Source organism: Strix uralensis, chromosome 4 (genome assembly GCF_047716275.1).
Source record: "Strix uralensis isolate ZFMK-TIS-50842 chromosome 4, bStrUra1, whole genome shotgun sequence".
NCBI classification, from domain to species: Eukaryota; Metazoa; Chordata; class Aves; order Strigiformes; family Strigidae; genus Strix; species Strix uralensis.
Window position 1 is genome coordinate 59,034,457 of NC_133975.1, and position 21,955 is coordinate 59,056,411.

The 21,955-nt window shown below is 38.0% G+C and overlaps 1 protein-coding gene across 1 annotated transcript in view; it reads right to left on the minus strand.

Moving 5' to 3' along the window:
* Positions 1 to 21,955, minus strand: part of COL25A1 (collagen type XXV alpha 1 chain) — a 322,715-nt gene that overhangs the window by 96,165 nt on the left and 204,595 nt on the right. Inside the window, exons 6-8 of the mRNA XM_074866905.1 lie at positions 13,078 to 13,104; positions 12,886 to 12,912; positions 1,821 to 1,880 (exon numbers count right to left, since the gene is read on the minus strand). Of these exons, the coding sequence (XP_074723006.1) occupies positions 1,821 to 1,880; positions 12,886 to 12,912; positions 13,078 to 13,104 (114 nt within the window). The remainder of the gene's footprint in view (positions 1 to 1,820; positions 1,881 to 12,885; positions 12,913 to 13,077; positions 13,105 to 21,955) is intronic.

A 21,955-nucleotide genomic window follows, 5' to 3' on the forward strand; every position in this document is an offset into this window, starting at 1 on the left:
ACTCATCACAGGTTTGCTTTAGAGGTGTCAACCACACAAGACAACATTGATTTACCCAGAAATATCACAAGACAGGCTGGAAGAAGCTGCCATGAGCGAGACAGTGGCTTCTTTGCTGCTTATGGCAGAGACTGCACTTTGCCTTGAAAACCAAGGGGTTGTATCTGCCCAGTGCAATCAGCCACAGAACAGAAGGTTCAAATTCTAAACTGCTTGTCCTACCACAGGACATACGCCAAAATTTGGAGTAGCTTTGCAATGTTTTACTCATCTAGTTCTCCAGAGCAAGTAAGTGTTTTCAATAAGCTGCTGTTTGCTTCATGATTGGCATAATCATAACAAAGCTGAGGTAAAAAAGTCACATGTGAGAATATAGAGTTTGCACAGCAATTTTCCAAGCCCATCAGTGATGCATGGATAGATTTCAAAAATAAGCATGGAAAATAACTGCTCTTCCACAAAGTTGTATATAATTTTTCCTCTTTTTTGGGGAGCTGTTTTATAGTGGCAATTAGCTAACTCTCTTAATGATTTTTACCTATTAATTTGTAAAAGCCAATTTTCAAGAGAGTTGTCAAAACACATTACCTTGCCCTTTAAATAAAAGACACCAATAAATGGTGCTCAAGTTATTTAATTTCCAGCACATCACTGCTAACCGCTAAAAAAAGTTGACTACATCATCTTAAACGTGGATCGCTTAGCAAAGTTACTCATAGACTTTTAATTGTTAGTATCATTTACAGTTGCTTCATTCCAAAACATTTTCAAATGAACAATCTGCTATAAGAAGGCATCTGACAAAAAGGTACAGCAAAGAGTAAACTGAATGTAAAGAAGAACCAGATTGCAGTGAGATGAAGCACTACCTTAATGAGGCGGCGTTTAATGAGCTGCTGATCAGCAGAGAGAAACCCATGATTGATTTTAGGAAACACCATCTGATCAGGCAGGTGAGGTCAAAGGTTGAAGATCAGAGATGAGAGAATTGAAGAATAGACATCAGAAGGCCCGAGAAAGAAATAAAGACATATTCATTAGATTTGTAATAGCTAAAATAATATAAACCGGTGCTTCTGCCTGACAGAAACTGTGCATTTTCTTTTGAAGAAATTTACCTCTAATATACAGAACATACCACTTTATATGAATTAATCATATACAATGAGTTAACTGCATAACTTTTTTCTCCCCTGATTTCCTATGAGAATTCTTCACATGTATTAATTTTCTTATTACCCAGGCTCTAAAAAACAGTATTTTTATATGCTGTTCTTTCAGCAAAGCTTCTAGAGACAAAGCACCAGTTCAACTTTCAGTCAGATTTTCTAACCAGCATATTGTGCCATGAAGAATGATGTCATTTTAATAAGGACTGGAGTTCCAGCTTGACCAGATTGCTTCAATCCTTCCTGCTTAATTTGCAAATGCGCTTTGAAAAAATCTGTATGTACAGATTAAACCTCTGATATCTAACAGAAATAGCTGACTCTACATGTAACCAGTATAGAGTTCACTGACATTTTCCACACTCCTCTATGCCTCAGGGAAGCAGAACTATAGAAAAATCTCATCTGAAAACAAAATACTGACCAAGATCATGGGGAATATGGGTATTTCCAGGGCTAACACTATACACAGTTATAGATCTGATCCCATGCTCTGCATCAGGAGTACTTACACCGATGCAAAGGCAGTGAGGGTTGACTTAGGTCCACCATAAGGATTCGTTGGTGTTCCATGGTAAAAACAATTTTTCATGTGCACTTTTATGCTGATACAGAGAGACCTGACTGAACAGGTACGTGTCAGCCACAAACCTTGACGGTGAGGATCTGATTACTGTGCAGAGCAGCAACTGTGGGGAAGCCTGGCAGACCCTAGGGACACAGCATAACATGGTACCAAAACAGCACAACACAAACATCACAGAGACAATTTACTAACAGACAAACAGAACGAACACTATGATTAGTATACCCCACATTGCCTACTGACAGGAAACAGCCTCTCTGTCATATGGGAAACAGAGTTAGATTTGCACTACACTGCAGATGCAGGTTGTTACTTTATAACAAGAATATCAAGAGATTTTAGAAGGAGCAGTCCCACAGAGGTGACTTTCCTTAAACTTACAATAAATTGTTATGACCACCTGGCAGTTGTTAGACTATCAGCCAGCAGACAACTGAGCCATTTTACATAAAATGTGCTACAGCACTTCAAGAGAGCTATGTAGAAAGCTTTGACTCTGGATTGCTGCAGAACCGGACAGCAGTGAGGGTGGATTTTGAACCACTTTGTATAATTAACATCCTGCTCCTCACATTCTGTTTAACATATGACATTCAGCACATAAACTGGTAGTATATACACAATTATAAACACTGAACAACAATCTACTGCTAGATCTTGGGTAGTCCGGAATGGCCAAGGTCAACACTTTCAAGACATCCATAGCAGCATTTTCATATCCAGGGCAAAATTCTTCCCATCAAGCACTGTATGCTGCATATGGTTTCTCATATCCTACTCTACCAACATGTGCAGAACTTGTACTGTACTAGTATAAAAAAGAAGAGTGTGGTAATCATGGCCTGCTGTGACAATACAAGTGGTGAATTTTGCTCTCAGTTCAACACCTTTCTTGTGCTGCCTTGCAGGGTGCAAATTAGACCTTCTGATAAAGCTGAAACCTTATACAGTTGAGCAGTGAACTCCTAAAGAAAGAAATCCCCAAGTCCTCTCTTTGCCTTTAGCATAGCACACTGTCTGGAGCAGAGGCATGTTCAATGACTGAGAGACATCCAGCTGAGGAACACAGAATAAAATACAGTCTGGTAGCTCTAAGCTCCCTGCATGCATGCACACACACATGTCACCTCTATAAGATGGAGCTGGTGGCACAGCCCCTCTGTGTGGCCTGGAGTGTATGGCTGCAAGGTTGCAGCTTGGCACCTCCAAAAGGGAAGGCTGTGCCTGGCTCTGGCTGCCAGCCGAGGTGGCTTCCAAGAAGTCCTGCATGAAGGCTCTGCTGGGGCAACCCACATTGCCACAGTGCACGAGCCCTTTGTAGCCCAGCTAGCCTGGTGGGAAGCACCAACAGGCAACAGCAGCCTGCCAGTTCTCTCAGCTGCAACAGATTCTTTTAACATGGCAAATATTTGCTCTATTCATCTCCACATGCAATCACATCAGAGATCCTCTGGATCACAAAGACTACACTGGTCTTTACAAAAAAAGGCAGAGTAACTTTCTGATGCATACATGTCCTTCACTAACACCTTTGAGTTGCATTCAGGAGCTTTATTCCTGACACACACCCATGAGACTAGGAAGCTGAGACCCTGTAAGTGGATCCCATAAAACCTGTGGCAGTTTTACCAGCCTTCTCACTTCATTCTGACAAACCCTGGTGTGGCTAACTGCATTGGCTGGTGACCTGAAAGCTCCTCTTTAGAAACAAATAAAAAGCAAACAAAACCAAAAAAGGCTAAAAATCCAAACACTTAAAGAAACTCACTCCTGAGACACTGCTAAGACAGGAATGATATATAATTTAGAAAACAGATGTATCAAATTTGCATTTATCTTATTATGGAATATAAGTAAAGAAGTTATTAGATGGTAATGTGCCAGAATCTTTACATCTGTGACTCATTAGCCCTGCTGTGCACATGATCCATTCCTCTTCTAGATAAAACTACAATACCCGTGTAATGGAAATGAGTACAAACAAGAAACCTACAAAAGAACTAAAATCTGAGCAAGCAATAAACTTTAAATCTAATTTATTAAAAAAAAAGGATAAAAAGAAAATCTTTTAACAACTTCATTTTTACTCATCAGCCTTTAGGATTACAGCACAGTACTTTTCAGTTACCTCTGAAAGTAGTGTATTTGCAATCGACATTTTAAAAAGTGTAAACTCAAAACTCATATTAGGTTTGATTAATTTAATCTTGAATGTGAAGGAAAGCTGAGAATTAATTAAGAACGGAGTTTAATTGGAAAACATACTGGTTTGCCACGAAAGAATTTTTTTTCTTGAGAATAAATGAAGTTTGAAAGTTTTGTGTAACTTCACACAAAAGCATTTACATAGAGCACTTCACAGTCCAGCCCCAGCATTCTCAATGCTTCCCAACACCACGCAGGCAAGTTCAAGAGTAGCTATCAGTACTGCAGTTTTCTGCCTATATAAACAACACATGACAAAAGGGGACAACACCATCTTCCATCAGCAGCTTAGTAACTTCTTTCAGCTTGTTCCCAAGTAGGACAAAGCTTTCTTTCCTTTGCCCAAAGCAGGCATAACCTCAGATCTAATGGTCAGAGACATGCAACGCCAGCTTGGACCTGGATCATCTCCCCCTATGTAACACGCATATTTGCAGAGAGCCAGAAACACAGGAATATTAAATGGACCCCAGCAAAGAAACTATAATGGGTGCATAGTTTTCACATGCGTGGGAGGCTTTAGAAGGCATAGCATCTTCTGGCATCCATGAAAGATAATGTTGGCACACAATGAACTTCTAAAAAGGCATAAAAAGAGCTATCCTTCCCGCAAAATGAGTTCTCTTCCTTTCCTGTCACTCTGCTATAAATATAGCTGCAAATATCCCCTAGATCTGTTTTATTTTTTCTCTATCTAGAGCTGTTCTCAATGATGGATTCGAAGTTACTCAATTTTCTCTTTATTTGGTTTGATTCTTGAACTGAACATAGGAAGGGCTCTTGTTCTACACCCTGGGAGGCCCTCAAAGAATACAAAACACTACAGTGATCAACAACGACCACTGGTCCACTAAATTCCTCTGTTGACAGCAACTCAAGCTCACCCTGAAATGCTAGCTGGTTACAATTTCTAAATTAGCACATTTGTTGCATGCCTTGCTGCAATTTTTGCCCAAATGCCAAGCAAAACATGATTCTTGGTGGAGGCTAACAGGCATGTGACCACATAACGCAGTGCCCTGCTCACCTACCTGGAAATGTAGATAAAGCCTACTTGTCCCCATACAATGGCTACTGAGAAAACCAAAGGATGCCAGAACATCATATCATTCCCTCTGTCTTATTTTTTACTTAGATGAAATAGTTCTCCTGTTACATCCATCACAGCCTTCAAAGATGTAATTCTCACCAGCAGTCCTAGATTTTTCACAGTACATTCAGCTTTGTACACTGGTCTACATGAGGTCAATATTATAAGGTCATCATAACCTTGTCATATGGAAAGTATAATAACATTAAGCAACAGCATTACTGGTTTTACAGTATGCTGCGTACACTCCATTTTGACTATTGCATTTGCTTAGTATAGTAAATGTCACAGTCCTTAGGATTTTCCTTCTGACCTGCCAATAAACCCAAGCTTACATGTTCCTGTGAAGACATGGTAAATGAGACAGGAATTACCACCTGCTGTTCACTTGCACTTCCTAAGGTTACAGCCAGCTGCTGCTATTTCACATCAAATCACACAGGCTTTGGGCCAAAGTGATCCTGACACACTTTAGAGCTGCTTTACCTCCCCCCAACACCACCTCCAGTTCTAATTAATCCCTCAGACCAAGTGCCACTCCTGCAGCTAATTATTGTACCTGCCCTGGGGAATACAGTGTTCAGTATCACCCTGTATGCTGCCACGGACTCTCAGCAGGAGCTCTTTTATATAACCCCTTTTATCATAACTGCTGCTTTCTCCATCAGCAAATCTGCTAACTAAAACAGTGCACCACAAGACAAGGATCGAGGAATCTCTTTTCACTAAGGCAATCATTCAGCAAAGAGTTTTAATTTGAATACATTATGTAATGATTCAGACTTTGTATTAAAATAATAAAAATGTAATGTTTAAGAACCAGCACAAATGGATCACTGTGAAAATGTTATTTTCTATAATGACCTCTGTATTTTCACAGTGGACTCTACCTGACACTGCACTCAAAATGAACAAAACTGGAAAAAGCCAGCACTTCTCTATTTTGGTCCTAGTATTAGATCAATTTTCAGTGAGGCAATTAGCTTTTCCACACAACTCAGTTAAAAGTTCTGCTGAGTGATCACCATCGGACCTACATAAAATATCCTTTCTGAAGGTAAACCTACTACTTTCACTGAAAGCGGTGGTAGGCATCCAGTTAACTTCAAGATGGGTTGGTCCTCCCCAAAACCAAGTCGGTTCCCACAGAAAAAATATTCTGTCCTGGACTATGTTTCTCTTTAAATTTTATATCTACTGCAGTTATGCGATGCAGGTAAGTGATTCAAGCCACTTCTATGATATTTATTGACTGGATGAAATATTTTTAAAGAGTTGGTTTTGATCAAATTGGTCTCACTCAAGTGTTCAGTATTGCAGCACTTTTGTGTGACAGCTGTAGTTTGAGATAAATGACTACATGATGTTTTCTCAGTCACAGGACAGGGCTGTAGCAAAAGGAACAGGATGTACAGAGACTTCCTTCCTCACCATTCCTCTGGCATTACTAAAAAGGGGCAAGATACAAACCAACTGGTAGTGGGTGAAGACACGCACTGCCTAGCTCTTAAGACAGGAATGACAACATCCTCATCTTTGGAGCAGGTATGTGGCAACTCTCCCTAGAGTGTCACAGCTGTTCTGCATTCCACAGGGGAACCTCAGGAGCCGAACATCAAAGGCATAGCTTGGCCCTGGAGAGCCATCCACAGCCAAGAGGACGCTCCTGTGATCTCTGACAGGAGTCACATCTCAAGTCTGAGTGTCCCCAGTGCTTCAAAGTTGGAAGTCAGTACAATCTGAGTTCTTTACTAACTTCTTCTACTTACAGAGCTCCAAGTTACTTTGCTCCAATTTGTTACCCTAGTTTCAGCTTAATGAAAAACAGGGGAGCCACAACAGCCTAATAATAGTGAAGTAGAACAGATAATTAGTCCCAGGAATGGAGTAGGTAAATACCCCTGTTGCCTTCTGGCAGATAAGGAAACAAAGTCTCAGAAGTTAAATTAACTGATTACAGACAAATTGGCATTAAACCAGATGTCTGGCAGTTTTCTCAAGGATGCTGCTCAGGTGAAAAGTTATGTTAACAGAAGGAATCATGAACAGGTTTTCATGGTCTTTTAGCCTTCATATTGTGGCACAATAAGAGTATAGTTTGAAACAGTGGTTAGATATAGTTTATAACTTGAACTATAATTTGCTTTACACGAAACAATTAACAGAAGAAACAACTATGTGGGTAGTCATAGTGGTAAAGCATGAATTTAAAGCAGTAACATGTTTGTACTATGTATGTTTGAAGTAACACATAGTAAACCAGAAAATATGCTTTTATACACACATAAGAATATCACTTAAGGGAATACCATCACTATATCACCACCTCTGCCACAGCTTTTGACAGTATACTCACATAAATGAAACCGAAGAGCATTTAATCAGAAAAGAAAAAGCTGGGGACAATGCTAATTTATGCTAATGAAAGCTACACAGTCCTTCTATTAAGGCAGATAAAATTCATGAGCAGTATTTATAGAAGAAATTAAGAGAAACTTTAGTAGGATATAATTAAACATCATCAGGACAGTCCTGGAAGAAATTCACAGAATATGTTTAAATTATGTAAAATTATATTTAATTAACATAATAGACTATAATAATACACATTTTCGGTTTGACAAGATGTTGAATGAGGTTAAAAATTAGCAGCATGCAGTGTCTGGGAGCAAAGCTTCCTATTACATCACTGATTTACCTACATTTGCTACAGTTAGCAATGTCTCCAAAAAATGGATTCTTGATTTGTTGAAGAAATCAGATTAATTTATATACTACTATCTGTTTTGTGAAGCAAACCTGTTCCTTTCTAAAAAAAAATAACATGCCAACCTTCAAATGAAACATAATACAAAATATGACTTTAGAAGAGGATGAACAGTTAATGATCATGGTTTAATCATCACTTAGTAGCTAGTATTTTCTGATTTATGAATGAAGTACTGATTCTAATGACATGAATGTAGGTTTTCCATTTATTGTCAGCAGGAGCAGGAAAAGGCTCAAAATATTTATTATAAATTCCTTAGAAACATATTAACTAATACACACACATTAAACCCAGACTTTTTCAAATTTTCTTTAAAAAATAAGACAGGTCAAAATGTATTGCTTGGTTATCTTTTGTTTCCCTTTAATAAGGGACAGTTTATAAAAGTATATAAAACTATAATGTAACAAGTGAAGCAATACTTCAGTTTAAAAAGATAGCTTATATCTATATATACACACATATTTGTATTTAGTTATTTCAGTAAATACACTGCTTCCAGAACCATTGCTGTTAATATTAGATAATTTTAAAAGTTTAGCAGCACAGAAGAGTAGAACCTGCAAAATTTCTATCATAAAACAATGATTTCCTTCTAGTGGGCAGCAAATAAGTACCAAATATATTAAAAGTAAACAGGGAAGGGGAAAGGGTTAAATAGAAAAGAATACTATATCACTAACCAAACCTAACTGTTTTAACAGTACACAAGGAATCTTTTAAATCTTCAAATTAATAAAGGTTAACACAATAAAATAAACTTCTGAGTACTCTTCTAGAACTTAATTTCTTCTGCTGAAGATATTTTAGAGATGATATCAGTTCTGTGCAGACCCAGCTCTTAGGAAAATTTACTTAAGCGTACCAAAAGGAGAAAATAATTTTATAGAAATACTTAAGTATGGCTTCTGGGTGGTTTCTCACTGTACCTAGACCAAAACCAATTTAAAGGCAGCTGCTAGCTGATGATTTCTAGACCTGATAAGCATGGAATTTCTCATGTATCTGAACTAAAGGACAGAAAATATTTATTACGTCATTTACAAAAGGATGAGAACAGACCGATTAAGACACTCAGTACTAGATGTTCCATTCCCAAACATTTACCTCTGAAGATCTATTTCCATTAATAAGGGTACAATCTCTACTTGGACAATATACCCTTTGCAATCCTACCATTATGAAATCTTCAAAGGCTTTTTTTCAAATCGGGGTAGAGCTGAGCAACTGGATCCAAGCAGTAGACTGACATCAGCATTTATTCTAATAGTCCACAGGCTAAAACCCATTGTTTTTAATTTGGTCATGGCTCAGTACAGTAACGCAAATATCCATGGACATGTCATGAAGCCATGTCCTCTGCAAAAAGAACAGCATCCAGAAGATTTACTAACATTACTGTTTCTTACACTGGTATTGAGGAAAGCTAGTTCCGCATTTGACCTAAATGTTTAGTCTACCAGAACTTTAGAGTGGCGAGTAGAGATCTGATATAAAAATATATAAAGAGATCAAAAAAGCATTTTTTCAAATAAGATCAGGACTTCAGAATGCATCTACCATTACCTTATCTGTGGTCTCATGTAATTAAAATCTATATTAACCTGTTGCTCTAACTCACACTCAAGTCATAAATTTCGACATCATTCACGCTACTGGAATGTTATTTTGGCTCACATTACCTACAGGCAGTATGGGCATAAGTAGATTACGCCACATGGCATTATGAACTAGAGCCTTTATGCCATCTCTGTATGATGGAGAGTGATCAACAAATTACTTCTGAATACTTAAGAAACCCCCTTAGATTCTTTAAAAAAGACAAAATAATCAGACCGGTTATTCTAAAAATACAAGTGCCTGACCTCTGGGTGGTATTTGCAGTGTTGGGTTCCTACTAGTGTATTAATTTACTGAAGATATTTTCAAGAAAACCTGAACTTCAAAGCAGTTCAGTATATATTGAGCATGTCTGGTGACTGTGAATAAAAAGTTTCAAGATAACTGATTGCTTTTTTATAGTTTTGAAATTATTTCAGAAAGAGGGATCTCACAAAAATCTAACAGCCCAAGGTGAAAACTTGGGTGGGGAGAGACAGCAACAATTTCTTGTTTCACAAATATTTTTCTTTTCAGCAGGATTTTGAAAGTTTAAGGTTTCATCTTGACCTGGACAGTCTTTATATTTTATTTTGGTTTATTTTACTAAGGAAAATGCCTGGAGGAAATAAAGCAGCTTTTATAAAGAATAAGGGTAATTTTGAAATTTCAGGCACAAAAATGATTTGAAACTAAAAATCTTTGTGAAGCTAAATGCTAGTTTCAAACCAATATGTAAAAATACAAACCCAAAGAAACTTCAGGCTCCTTATCTGTAAAAGATGAATTAGCTTTAAAATGTTCATCACTTTTAGATATTATATCCAGTCTGTCTGCAAATCTGTCAAATCCAAATGTTCATGTCATCCCACAGTCACTTTCAGGTACAATATTTCTCTAAAATAATATGGTATGGTATTATCTCCAAACCCACTTATTTTACATATGCAGTGATGGAAAACTATGTGCAAAGATAATCAACCAGATTTAAATGGGTTTAGTTTCATTTGGTGCATGACTGGCTTATACATATAATTTCCATTAATTATATTGTAAATCCCCTAGTACAGCAAGTTGAGCAGATTCACCCTGAAGACAGTCATCAGAAGAACTGCTGTACCATGAAACATAAAATGGTCAGAGGCTTCACAGTACTTATTACCTGTGAAATACACAAGGCAAAAAAGGAGAAGCTGCTGTAGAACACATTCAAATGCACTTCAAAAAAGATAAAGGGAAAACCAACAAGACTGGGCAAAGTACTGAAGTTATATACTTAAAAAAGAGGTACATTACTAGAATATGCATTGACCAAACAATCAGTGAAAGTTCAGCTAGCCCACAAGGTGCTATTCACCACCTCTTCCTCTCTACTGCTGACCTTATTCAACTTCTTTTCTATATTCAGATATAGAATTCAGTCTGAACTGGCAGCTGCAGATATAACTTTGTGATGTCCTTAAACGTGGATTCCTTAGGCTGGATATTTTTTGCTTTCTAGCTGCACCTGATTTACCCAAACCACAAAGTAGCCATAGCCATGACTTGTATGGGTCAGTGAGGACTCTACCACCCTCAAGTATAGGGGGCATGTCTTGGCAAAGTGGGACACAACAGTCTCTGTGTAGCAGATACTGCACTGCAGTTCTTGCAGGCATTCTGCCTACAAGGTAACACTGAACAAACTTGCATCTTCTTATTGGGTATTGCCAATACCTCCAGCTCAGGGACTGAAAGCCACACACACTTAACCACTTTCTAGTACTTATATCTCTCCAACTTTTTGCTGAGATTTCTGGACCAGTGGAGGCTCTGGCACCTTTGCTTTCCCTCTAAAACTGTCCTCTGCTCTCCCATTTTATTCCACCGTGAGAAAAATCAGCACCGTCATTCCTTTGTGTTGATACCATTTCATTTGTTTTTCTGTGTTCAGACCTCTAAGTCTTTCCCTGGAAACTTATTCACTGCTCATAATTCCAGATTCTTATCCTCAGCTATGTTATACTCTTTACAACATTGCTTTTCTATATTTATGTGTTACTGTATCCCTCTCCAATACCTCCATCAAATTTCCTCTCCTGTTCTGAACCAAACACCAGTTCTTCCGAATGTAAAGTCACTTAGTGCAAGCCCCTACTCACAGACCTTACACTTTCTGAATGAAGCATCCTCTCCTAAGCCACTGGCACTACTCCACTCTCCTCCTCTGCCCTCTCTCTCCCCACGTTCCCCATGAGGTGCTGTACCACAGAACCAGCCAAAATATACAGCCCATCATGGCTCCTGAAAGATACTAAATTTGCTTAGAAGTTAGAAAGAAATTTTCACATTCTTCAGAACCTTCAGTCTGTGCTCCTCATATAAACCATGTTCCTCACAGTGTTACTCTCTAGTTCCTTTTCATTTCTTCAAATAATTTTCCAATTCTTCGAGTTTCAACTGAAATAATATTTAAAGCTGTTCACTAATAGGCCTCTGACTTCATAATGTGCAGTCATATCACCAAGCGTAACAGGACACCCTGTAGATAATTAACACTAGTAGCACCAACACCAAATTCAACTATAAAAGCATGTTGTGATTTTAGATAATCTTACTGACTGCAAAAAGTAAAATTAAATTAAATAATATGAAACAAATAGTAGAATAAAACAAAATTGCAAATTTGAAATATTTAACATAGTTGACAGAAAAAAAATAATCCATGGGATATGCTGTTATGGAAAAATTTATGCATGTGTAACCAAAGAGAGTCACTATATCATCAGAACAATGTAACTAAATGCTTTCTAATGAAGCACAGATGTAAAGAAGAATGAACTGGCACAGCCAATCTATCTGAACTTTCACCCCTTTATTCCTCTATTTCTCTGTTTAAATAAACAGGATATTTAAAAATTAAAAGAACCTTTACATTTCCACAACTAAACCATGTTCTGTCTAACTGTCTGGATGTATTTGTGAGGTGATAATATAATTATTATTAAAAATATTAAATACATACATGTCAGGAAAAAGAGCTAATACATGCATACATGAATCTTGTTGATAATTCCCTAAATACTAGATACATTTTACATGAAATCTAGAAGTACATTTATTAGAAACCCACTGGCCCTCTGCACTGTGGGAGCCCATGCAAGGCATGAAAACATTGCTGGGGAAACTGAAAGGTTTGGTTAGGAAAGCCAGCTTTTATACCACAGAGCAAAATCACTGAGAAACCTGCTTCCACACATAATGGAAATAGTATATTTTAATGCATTACTTACTACTGTTACGCAAATTTTCCCAGACACTAGCTGGTCATGTTCAGTATTACTGTCCTGCAGACACTTCAACATGCAGGGTAAATGCAGCTAATAAGCATAATTAGCTCAGACAGTGTATTTAATTTAGTTTTGCACTAAAGACTAATTGCCTACTCAGCGAAGGGGAAGTGTAACATTTTTTTTAAGATGCTTACCCGAGGGCCCTGATCACCTTGATCTCCCTGCAAAGTGGAAAGATGAGATGATAGGTTTAACACAGCATCTGTGTGCTACCCAGCTCTCTTACATAATCTAACATTACACTGCGTCAATACAAACGGTCTCTTTAGTTCATGCTGGGAGGGCTTTCCATCCACCTTGTAAGTGTCACCTGTACATCAACTCACCTTCTCGCCTTTTGGACCAGGAGGGCCCTGAAAGAAACAGAAGCAAAGACGAATTACTGATACTGATGAAGTCATGGGAAATGGCAAGAAACAGGTCTGTGCCAACTTGCGATTTCTTCCTAACAACATATTTATTTATAGTTTTTCACTCCAAATTCCAGGGCTATTCCAGAGACAGCTTCTTTACTGTATTAATAATAGGCACTCTGCCTTTATTTCTTGAATAGTTTACTCACCCCATGTGTTGAATCAGACTACTTAAACAAGCAAAACTATGCCTGAAATGGCAAAATTTCTATTGATTTCAGTTAGGGACAATAGTTTATCTCCTATCAGATAACAGATATTTTCTAAGACTGTAAAACTTCTTTTCAAGTGCAGCTAATAAATTCGGAGACATATAAAACTGCCATGCATTTTGGCACCCTTCTTGGCTCAGATTGCCAAAGAAAAATGGATTAGGGAATCTAAAAGTAGTGGTTTTATTCCTATCTTTGGCAATGCTGAAGTTGATGTTTAGTCTCAAGCACACTGTTTTAGGCAAAATGAGCTCTTTGTATAACATGGCTTTGCAGAAGTAATATTTATTGTTACTTACCACCAGACAAACAGTAAGGTGACAGAATCACAAAACAGCGAGGTCCTTTCCTATTCCATTTTTACTGAGCACCTTCCAGAAAGCTACCAGCAGGTTTCTAAAACACTAGTTTTCAGGTTAGTATATTGTGAATAAAAATGCTAGCAGTCTGCAAAGAACTGGCTGCTTACACAGTGCAGACTCTACCTCCAGCTTTCTGAAAGATATGCAGGTGTTTCATTACAAAGAAAGATCTGTGGTACATATGAAAGCAGCTGAAAACAGAGAAGGAACCATGCAAGCTAGCAGGGTCCACTGTTAAGATAGAGAATGTGTGTGTGCGCACACACACTCAGCACAAGAAAAGGCTGCCACCAGCAACATAATTAGAAATAACCAAGTGCAACCCAATTGAGCTGAGCACATTTGAACCATTCCAGAATTTACACTAGTAAAAATTCGCGTGGTTCACATAAATGCAAATGGAAGGAAGGTCAGTCTGCTGTATATTAAAGATGCGATCAGCCACATGCAAGTCTTTGAGAATCCCTATTGTAGCCAATTTTCTGCTTATTTTTAAGGGTTTCTGATGCATGCCAGAGAAAAAGCATCTGCTGCTAAATCTTTCAAGAAGTTAAAGCATATGCCTCTCCTTCCAGAGCCTGCCATCTCTTCCGTCTGCTGCAGAGGACATAGAAACAAGTCTGCTACCTGATGTCTCCACGTCCCCATTAGGAAGGACAGGGCTCGCAGCTAGCTAAGTGGAAACCATATGCTCAATTAACTATGACCCCTGTCCACTTTGTGTTGCCCTGCAAGAACTTGTCCTCTTTAGAAACAAATTAAACAAAATAATTTAATGAATAGATACAACCTTGCTGCACCTTTAAGGCCTCTCCATCTATTTTTTTTTATACTTTAACTCTTACCAACCCTTTTCAATGCACATGTTCATATATATATACACTGCAAACTACATGTAGCATTGTCTACTGTTAACTACAGATTCCACATATACTTACTTGGATGTGACATTACAGTAAAGCACATTTTCAGCAGGCCCACTTTAAAACATACACATACATGCCATTGAGCTTGCAAATTCGCAAACTCATACCATCAGTAACACAGTAATTGCAGAATGGGAAGAACTAAAATCAGTCAATGCTGGTTGTTACCGCCTTTTTCACAGTGAACACTGAGCACAAGCAAAGGGCTGTGCTCATGTGTTCTATCTCCTTGAACTATCAAACCATTACTGGCTCTGAATGTCTTAGTGGCTGTAAATTTCAAATAACAGGACCCCTATCTGCTACAGTGAGAATCCTATTTCTTGGGTCTTAGGCATGAAATTATGGATAACATGACATGATCAAGACTGCAGACAGATGTTGGCTTTTGGATCGTGCTGCGGTTGTGGGAGTTTTTTCTGCCTTCATCCAGATGCTCAACACCACTCTTATGCCCAAGGGTAGCCCTGCTTCTGATGGGTTTTGGCTCACAACTTTTCTGAGGTGCGCCTGCCACAGCTCTGCCAGTTGGTACAAAGTAAGACAGCAGAGACCGCATCAGCTCCCTGAACTCAGCTGGCTCACTGGAGCAGAAACAAGTTATAATGTGCTCACACGAGAGGTTCAGACAGCAGATCTGCGGGGCTACTGGACCATCTCTCTGGTATAACTGCTGGCAATATGCTCAGCTGTCTCCATCTGCAGAAGTGGCCCCTGCCTCTCCCCTGCATATTTTCCTCTGGTTAAGAGTTCTCTGAAAGCACAATCCATACAAACATGTTTTTTTTAATAAGACTGAATCACATACCGCAACTAAATTTTATTCTCCTTTTTAGGTGTAGGATTTTCTGAAAACTACCTGTCCGCATCACATTCAGAAATCCAGGGGTTTTCTTTCATTACTATCTACCGGGCAAAGCCAGCAATTATGACTGCTTGGTGTTTACTCTCCCTGAATGCCACATACCACTGTTTCTATTCAGTCATCCTTCCAGCACACAAATTTTTCATACAAAATCTTCATCAATATCTAACAACTTTATTGTACCAGAAGTTAAAAACAGCTTTTCAAAAGCCCACGAGAGCATTTCTGGTGTGAACATTCTCACAAGTCTCTGCACTTGTATTTTCAATGCTTTTGCTTTCCACCAAGAGTCTTGAAAAACAAACAATTGCAAACAAAAAATAGCTCTTTTGGATGCTAGTGAAGAGAACCAGTGGGGTTTCATCGAAAGAAAATTAATGCAATTCTTTCATGGCTTGTTCACCCATCTCTGGCTCTTCCCCCATTGTTTCAATTGTTCTCTATTGTTTGTGCAACTTTAGAAAGAAAATTCCTATCCTCAGCCTTTGACATCTTCTTTCCATTTGTGCTGAGAAAGTCTCCCAAGGTTTTTACTGCAGAATTTATTAGTGTGTGTACACTGAGTGGAGGCAGGGAGGAAGAAAAATCTGAGGGAAAGTTGGGTTTGCGGGGGTGGGGTGTGATTAGGAGACAGATTTGTTTAAAGGAGGGCAAGGTTTCTTCTGTTTAAGGGTATAGACACAAAGAACAGAGTGAGTAAAATAACACTAGCTTTGTAGGCCACAGCATAGACATCCTGCTTTTTTCCCAGGGAGAATTCTGTGCTTTCGTTTACGAGATGGCAGAGATCAAGCCGCTAGCTGCTGCACAAATGTGAAAGCATTTTGTGTAAGTTATATGAAACGTCTGAGGTCAGAGCATTTCTGAAATAACTTTACAGTGTTTTCACTGGAAACAGAGGCTCTTTTCTCAAAGTGTAATTATCTACTCCAGACTACTATACATTTCCAAGGAGAGTTTATAGCTTGTTTCACATAAGCAAGGCCTTGTAAATCACAAACACATGCAAAATCTGCATTCATAATCAGGCGACAAATACTACTGTTTTTAAAACAAGGTCTTCTAAAGCAGACTGAAGGGCCTCCAGGCACCTGCCAGCCAAGAACAAAGCTGAAATCAGGGTCAAATCCATTCAACAGCCATGTTCAGGATTACTAGCAAGTGACCTTTTTTTTTCCAGCTATCAAAATCCCATTTCCATTCTCTGATGAAATCTTTACATTATTATAAATATGTGTACAAGAAATAGAAGGACAAGAGAATGCAGTACTAGAAAACATGAGACCAATCCTTGTGGTCTTCATTCAGACAACATTCCCCTTAGGGTTAACTGAGTGTGATCAGCATAATTTTTCACACAGTTGGCATTTTATAATTCACTCCCTGAAAGATGCCTATTTTTTATTCCGCCCTTGCAGCCATTGCCACCTTTATAGTTTCACAACAGTTACATTCAGAGGACCTCCTAAAAAGCCAGTATTTGATTTTATTGGTTTTACAAACATTCAAAATTATCTGAATTCTGTTATAGATATATTCTCTATATATTCCTATTGCTATAGATCTGCCTTTAACCATAATACAGGCAGTTCTACCATGACTTTGCCAAAAAGTTTTTATTTGGGACAAAACAACATACAATGCATTCATCCCTGCTAGCAAGTACAGCATCCACAGTAAGAGTGTAACCAGCAGCATACGGGATTAGCGGCCTTGTGGGGACAAGCAGAAAAGTGAACCAGTCAGTCCAATGTCATCTAGACAAATTCAAAAAGGAAACTAATTTGCCAACTTAGTTTAATCATGTTTTCACAACTAAATGACATGCCATACATTGCCTAAGTTAATTAAATTCCTGCAGTTTATTTTGAGGGTAAAAGGTGGTTTCAGCACATAACAAAGTATTCAGTTACAAAAGTCAAACTTTTTATTTCTCTGAAATCTGGCTCATGACTTCCAAAAATTACAAGTTCCTGACTGGAACAACATTCCCCAGTCTAACCTGTAGTTGCTGCAAAATATTAGGATCAGATATGCTGAATCATAAGATAAAAGGTTACCCAGAGTATTACAAAACGCAATACTATTTCAAAGTTCCCACACTCATTTTAGTCTTGCATCCACTATGTAAGCCCTGAACTACTGAGCAATGTGGTTTTGGCATTTGCTGAACTTGGCCATGTTTACAGTGTTTACATACGCTAGTTTACAACGCCAACATCTCACCTTGCATCAATTTTACAAGTGCTCACAAGAATTTCTAGTGAATCTGAACAGCTTCTACCACTGAATTATATTCCCTTCTCTTTTACATATTTTATTCCTCCCCTGTGATATGACTGACTTATGGTGAAAATTTTAAAGAAAAAAACCAACCCACCATCCAAAAGACTCTTATCAATCTTTCCCTTGATCCCCTTACAGTCTCAAGTTTTTGTTATAATATTCCAAGGCAGAGAAAAGGAAACCTGAATATTTGACACAATTACTGTGCCTGACTTAATATAACATTATGTAAATGGATGTAACCTGAGAAACATAAAATTGATATATATAAGAATCTAGATAAACAGCTCAGTTAACATTCACATCAACAAGTAAATTGTAAGTGAATCCTGCTGTAAATTCATACAACCATATTCAGAAGTCAATGATTTATGCTAATACATAAATCAGACAAGCTCATAAACTGCAGGCAGGAGAACACGATCTACCCAAAATGCATCAAGAAAGCATTTAGACTGTAATTTAGATATTCATTTCTCACACAATGCTCTTGCTGAGATCAGGATGGAGTGCTTTTGTGAACTTCATAATGTTGCTCACAAAAATCATCAGACTGCGTCACAAGCTGCAAAGGGGTCCCTGCTAACTGACTAGTTCAGTACCCAGGAAGAAGCGTAAGGCTCAGTGTCCCAAGCAAGAACCTGCTAGGGGAGGTCTCCTCTTCCTTTCTCTGACATACTTGCTTTTTTTGATTAGTCAATAAGGCTGTCCTCTTCCCCTGCTTTTTCTCCCCTTCTACAGACAAACACAATGTTTTTCTTTGAAAACCTAAAAAACTCAACATAAATAGTTGCATAGAGATTCCATGATACGGAGAGTATATGACTATGTACACATTGCCTGAGCATGAAAAATCAAGTATCACTTTTACTATTGCCATAAATTAATTTAAGCAAACATTATAATCTGAATCAACTGTTAAATTTCTTGTGAATCAAGTATCTGCCATACATGCCAGTAAGACCAAAGATATGGTGACAGAAAAACTTGTCACATTATTAAAGATAAGAAAATGGCTTCTGGTAAAGTCAAAAGCCTCCTGAATGCCACTTACTGCTCAATGCACCGTAATACATGTATTTCCTGAATTTAAGTCCTCATTGCCTTGTCCACAGTGCACCCTCCTATTCTCCTACTTGCTAGATAAGCAAAATTTACTGATGACATTAGAGTTTCGATGCAATACTGTAAAAAAAACACCACAAAGGAAATACCATTCTACTAAATGTGTAAAACAGCACATAAAAACACAGATGAGAAAATCTAATATTGCTAAGTCTCCCATTTTATAAGAAAACATTCAGAGTTTCTGTTTTCAATAATGCCATAGGTGCAAGGAAGATACAAACACATAATCTTGGTTATATCAAAAAGAGAAACACACAGATTTTTTGGCTGGTACTCAGAACTGCAGGAAGACATTTGAAAACAACTGATGTGTACCCTACAGAATCAAAATTCCTAAAACAGGCTGAACAGTGAGGTTTTTTTACTATTACTGTTACATTTGCTGTTTCCAAACCACTCTCAGGATTTTTTGGAGTTGAATCCATGATTTTAAATATATTTTTTAATGACAGTACGACAAAATACGACTTTCAATGTTCAATACTTGGTTTACAAAACATTCCAAAACCAAGACCTGTTTTTGATATAACTGCTTTTCCAGCAATCCTCCAGCAGATCCCTGTCTCATCACATGTCTACCTGAGACATGAAAAAGCATAACATGTTATTTTAGAATCATAGAATAGTTTGGGTTGGAAGGTACCTTTAAAGGTCATCTAGTCCACACTCCCCTGCAATGAGCAGGGACATCTTCAACTAGACCAGGTTGCTCAGAGCCCCGTCCAACCTGACCTTGAATGTTTCCAGGGATAGGGTATCTACCACCTCACTGGGCAACCTGTTCCAGCATTTCACGACCCTCACTGCAAAAAACTTCTTCCTTATATCTAGTTTTAATCTACCCTCTTTCAATTTAAAACCATTACCCCTGCCTTATCACAACAGCCCCTGCTAAAAAGTACAGTATGATCGAGATTAACATATTGTCCTCCAGTATCTCAGGTAGGCTGTTCTTTACTCCTTTACCTTCACAGAGCCTCCCTACTTCTTCCTCCTCTTCCTTTTGCTGCATTGAGAACATGAGGAGTCCCACTCCATCTTATACTAGACTACCATGCAGCAGATTATTTTTGTATCCCTGTTATATCCTCTCCAATAGGAATATACATATGCATGTGCTTGTCTTCACATGTGTGTCCGCATATGTGACCATGCTGGTGGTTTTCTATACTAACATTCACTCAGTAGTTGAATGGTTATGTCACAAGTGAGAGAAAACTTAATATATAGCATGGTAGGTACAGAATAGGCAAAAATGAGTCTGCTATCAATAGATGAAAATATTTATTATAAGTCATAGGCTTCTTGATAAGATTCAATATTTTATAGGATTCAATCACAAGGGAAAGTGGAGTTGACTGGAGTCTCTTACTTTCATTAATAAATATTCACTCCCATCAACAGAATCGATGCCATAGAAATTCAAGGAGTAATGAATTAACCATAAAAAAGCATGTTTGGGGGACAGGAAGACAGAGAAGAATGAAAGACTGTTTTCAAATTTTACAATAAGAAGAACTAGAGTGCAAAGAGTTTTCAAGGTAGATTGCTCCACCTTTTCCTCAGAAGAACTGCATTTATTGTTGTGTCAAACTACTGAAGCAGGAAAGAAGTTATAGCTCTAAACAGTTTTTATTGCCATAGACTTCACGCCTTTTTTTTGGCATTGAACATTAAAAGGAATATGAAACAACAAGAAGAAATAACTAGCACTACCTAACCTCCCAATTATCCCCATTTATTAACATAACAACAGCATAGTACCACTCCACAGGAGTTTTCTGCACTCCCCAGTAGGACTGTACCAGCAAGCAGCCAATAAGCAGACTATACAAATACATGGCTATTTTGCTCAAAAAGCCTGGTATCCTGGCTCTCTGGGCTGAGCAGATGCACTGGTATTCCTGCCTTGAACCTGATCAAAACATTCTACTTTATGGAAGCAATTAATACGCTCTAAAACCAAATGAGAACTTGGGAAAACAATACTAATAATAATAAAAAAAGAAAAAGACTTAAAAGGAACACCAACATAGTCCCGTGGAATTTAAGGCTTATAAAACTGCAGGGATCATGGAAGTACATTCTGGCTTTCTTTCTCAACACAATAGAAATTGAAAAGAAAAAATTATACCCTCCTGCCAATCAAACTCATGAAATCTTTTTTCCAGATTTTTGAGATAAAAAATATACTCTTAAATATTTTTTATACTTCCTTTGGTAGATTTTCATCCATAGGCCAGCTCTCTCATTTATTCCTAGAAGCTTAGTAAAAAACCAGCTTCTCACTGGGACTTAACAACTTCCTGTTATTGTCAGAAACAGTAGTTCACACTCTAATGTTTCAGTCATTTTCTACCTAAAGCATGAACAATGACGTCTGTAATTCAAAGACCTTTGGTGCTTCCCTGATTGCTTAGTGGCCTGGTGTATAGTCCAGCTGAAATGACAGTGTCCTTTGCTCATTTGGTATTTTTCTTTGACTCAAAAGAACCTTTTTGATGAGGATGACAGGCTGAAGTTCAATAAAAACTTGAAGAAAACAGACAAAGGAAGAAAGTAAGGGAAGGGGAGAGTTTCAGAGCAATGGAGATTCAACACTTCCAGTCACTACCTACAAGAGAAGTACCTGTGATCACTGAAATATATCTTCCAAGCTCCCTAGCCTTCTGGATCTTTCAACTTTACCGTCTCCATTACTACTGTGTAGAGAAATATCATACAAGTATCTACCAGGCACATCCTCCTTTGACTGGTAATTGGGTAAAGGAGAAGATTTATGTAGTTCATTAACAGATGCTACAAGAAAATCATAACCACACACGAACAAATGATTGAAATACCTGAAAAACTCTCTGTTCATATATTTGAAATAAGGACTAGTTTCAAAACAAGGCAGCTAGTGAAATAAAAGTAAGCTGATCCAAGGAAAAAAAACCAACTTGATTGTTGTGACCCATACCCATTTCATTCTGATTTCACAGATTCTTCCACTTCCCCATCTCTCTCTTT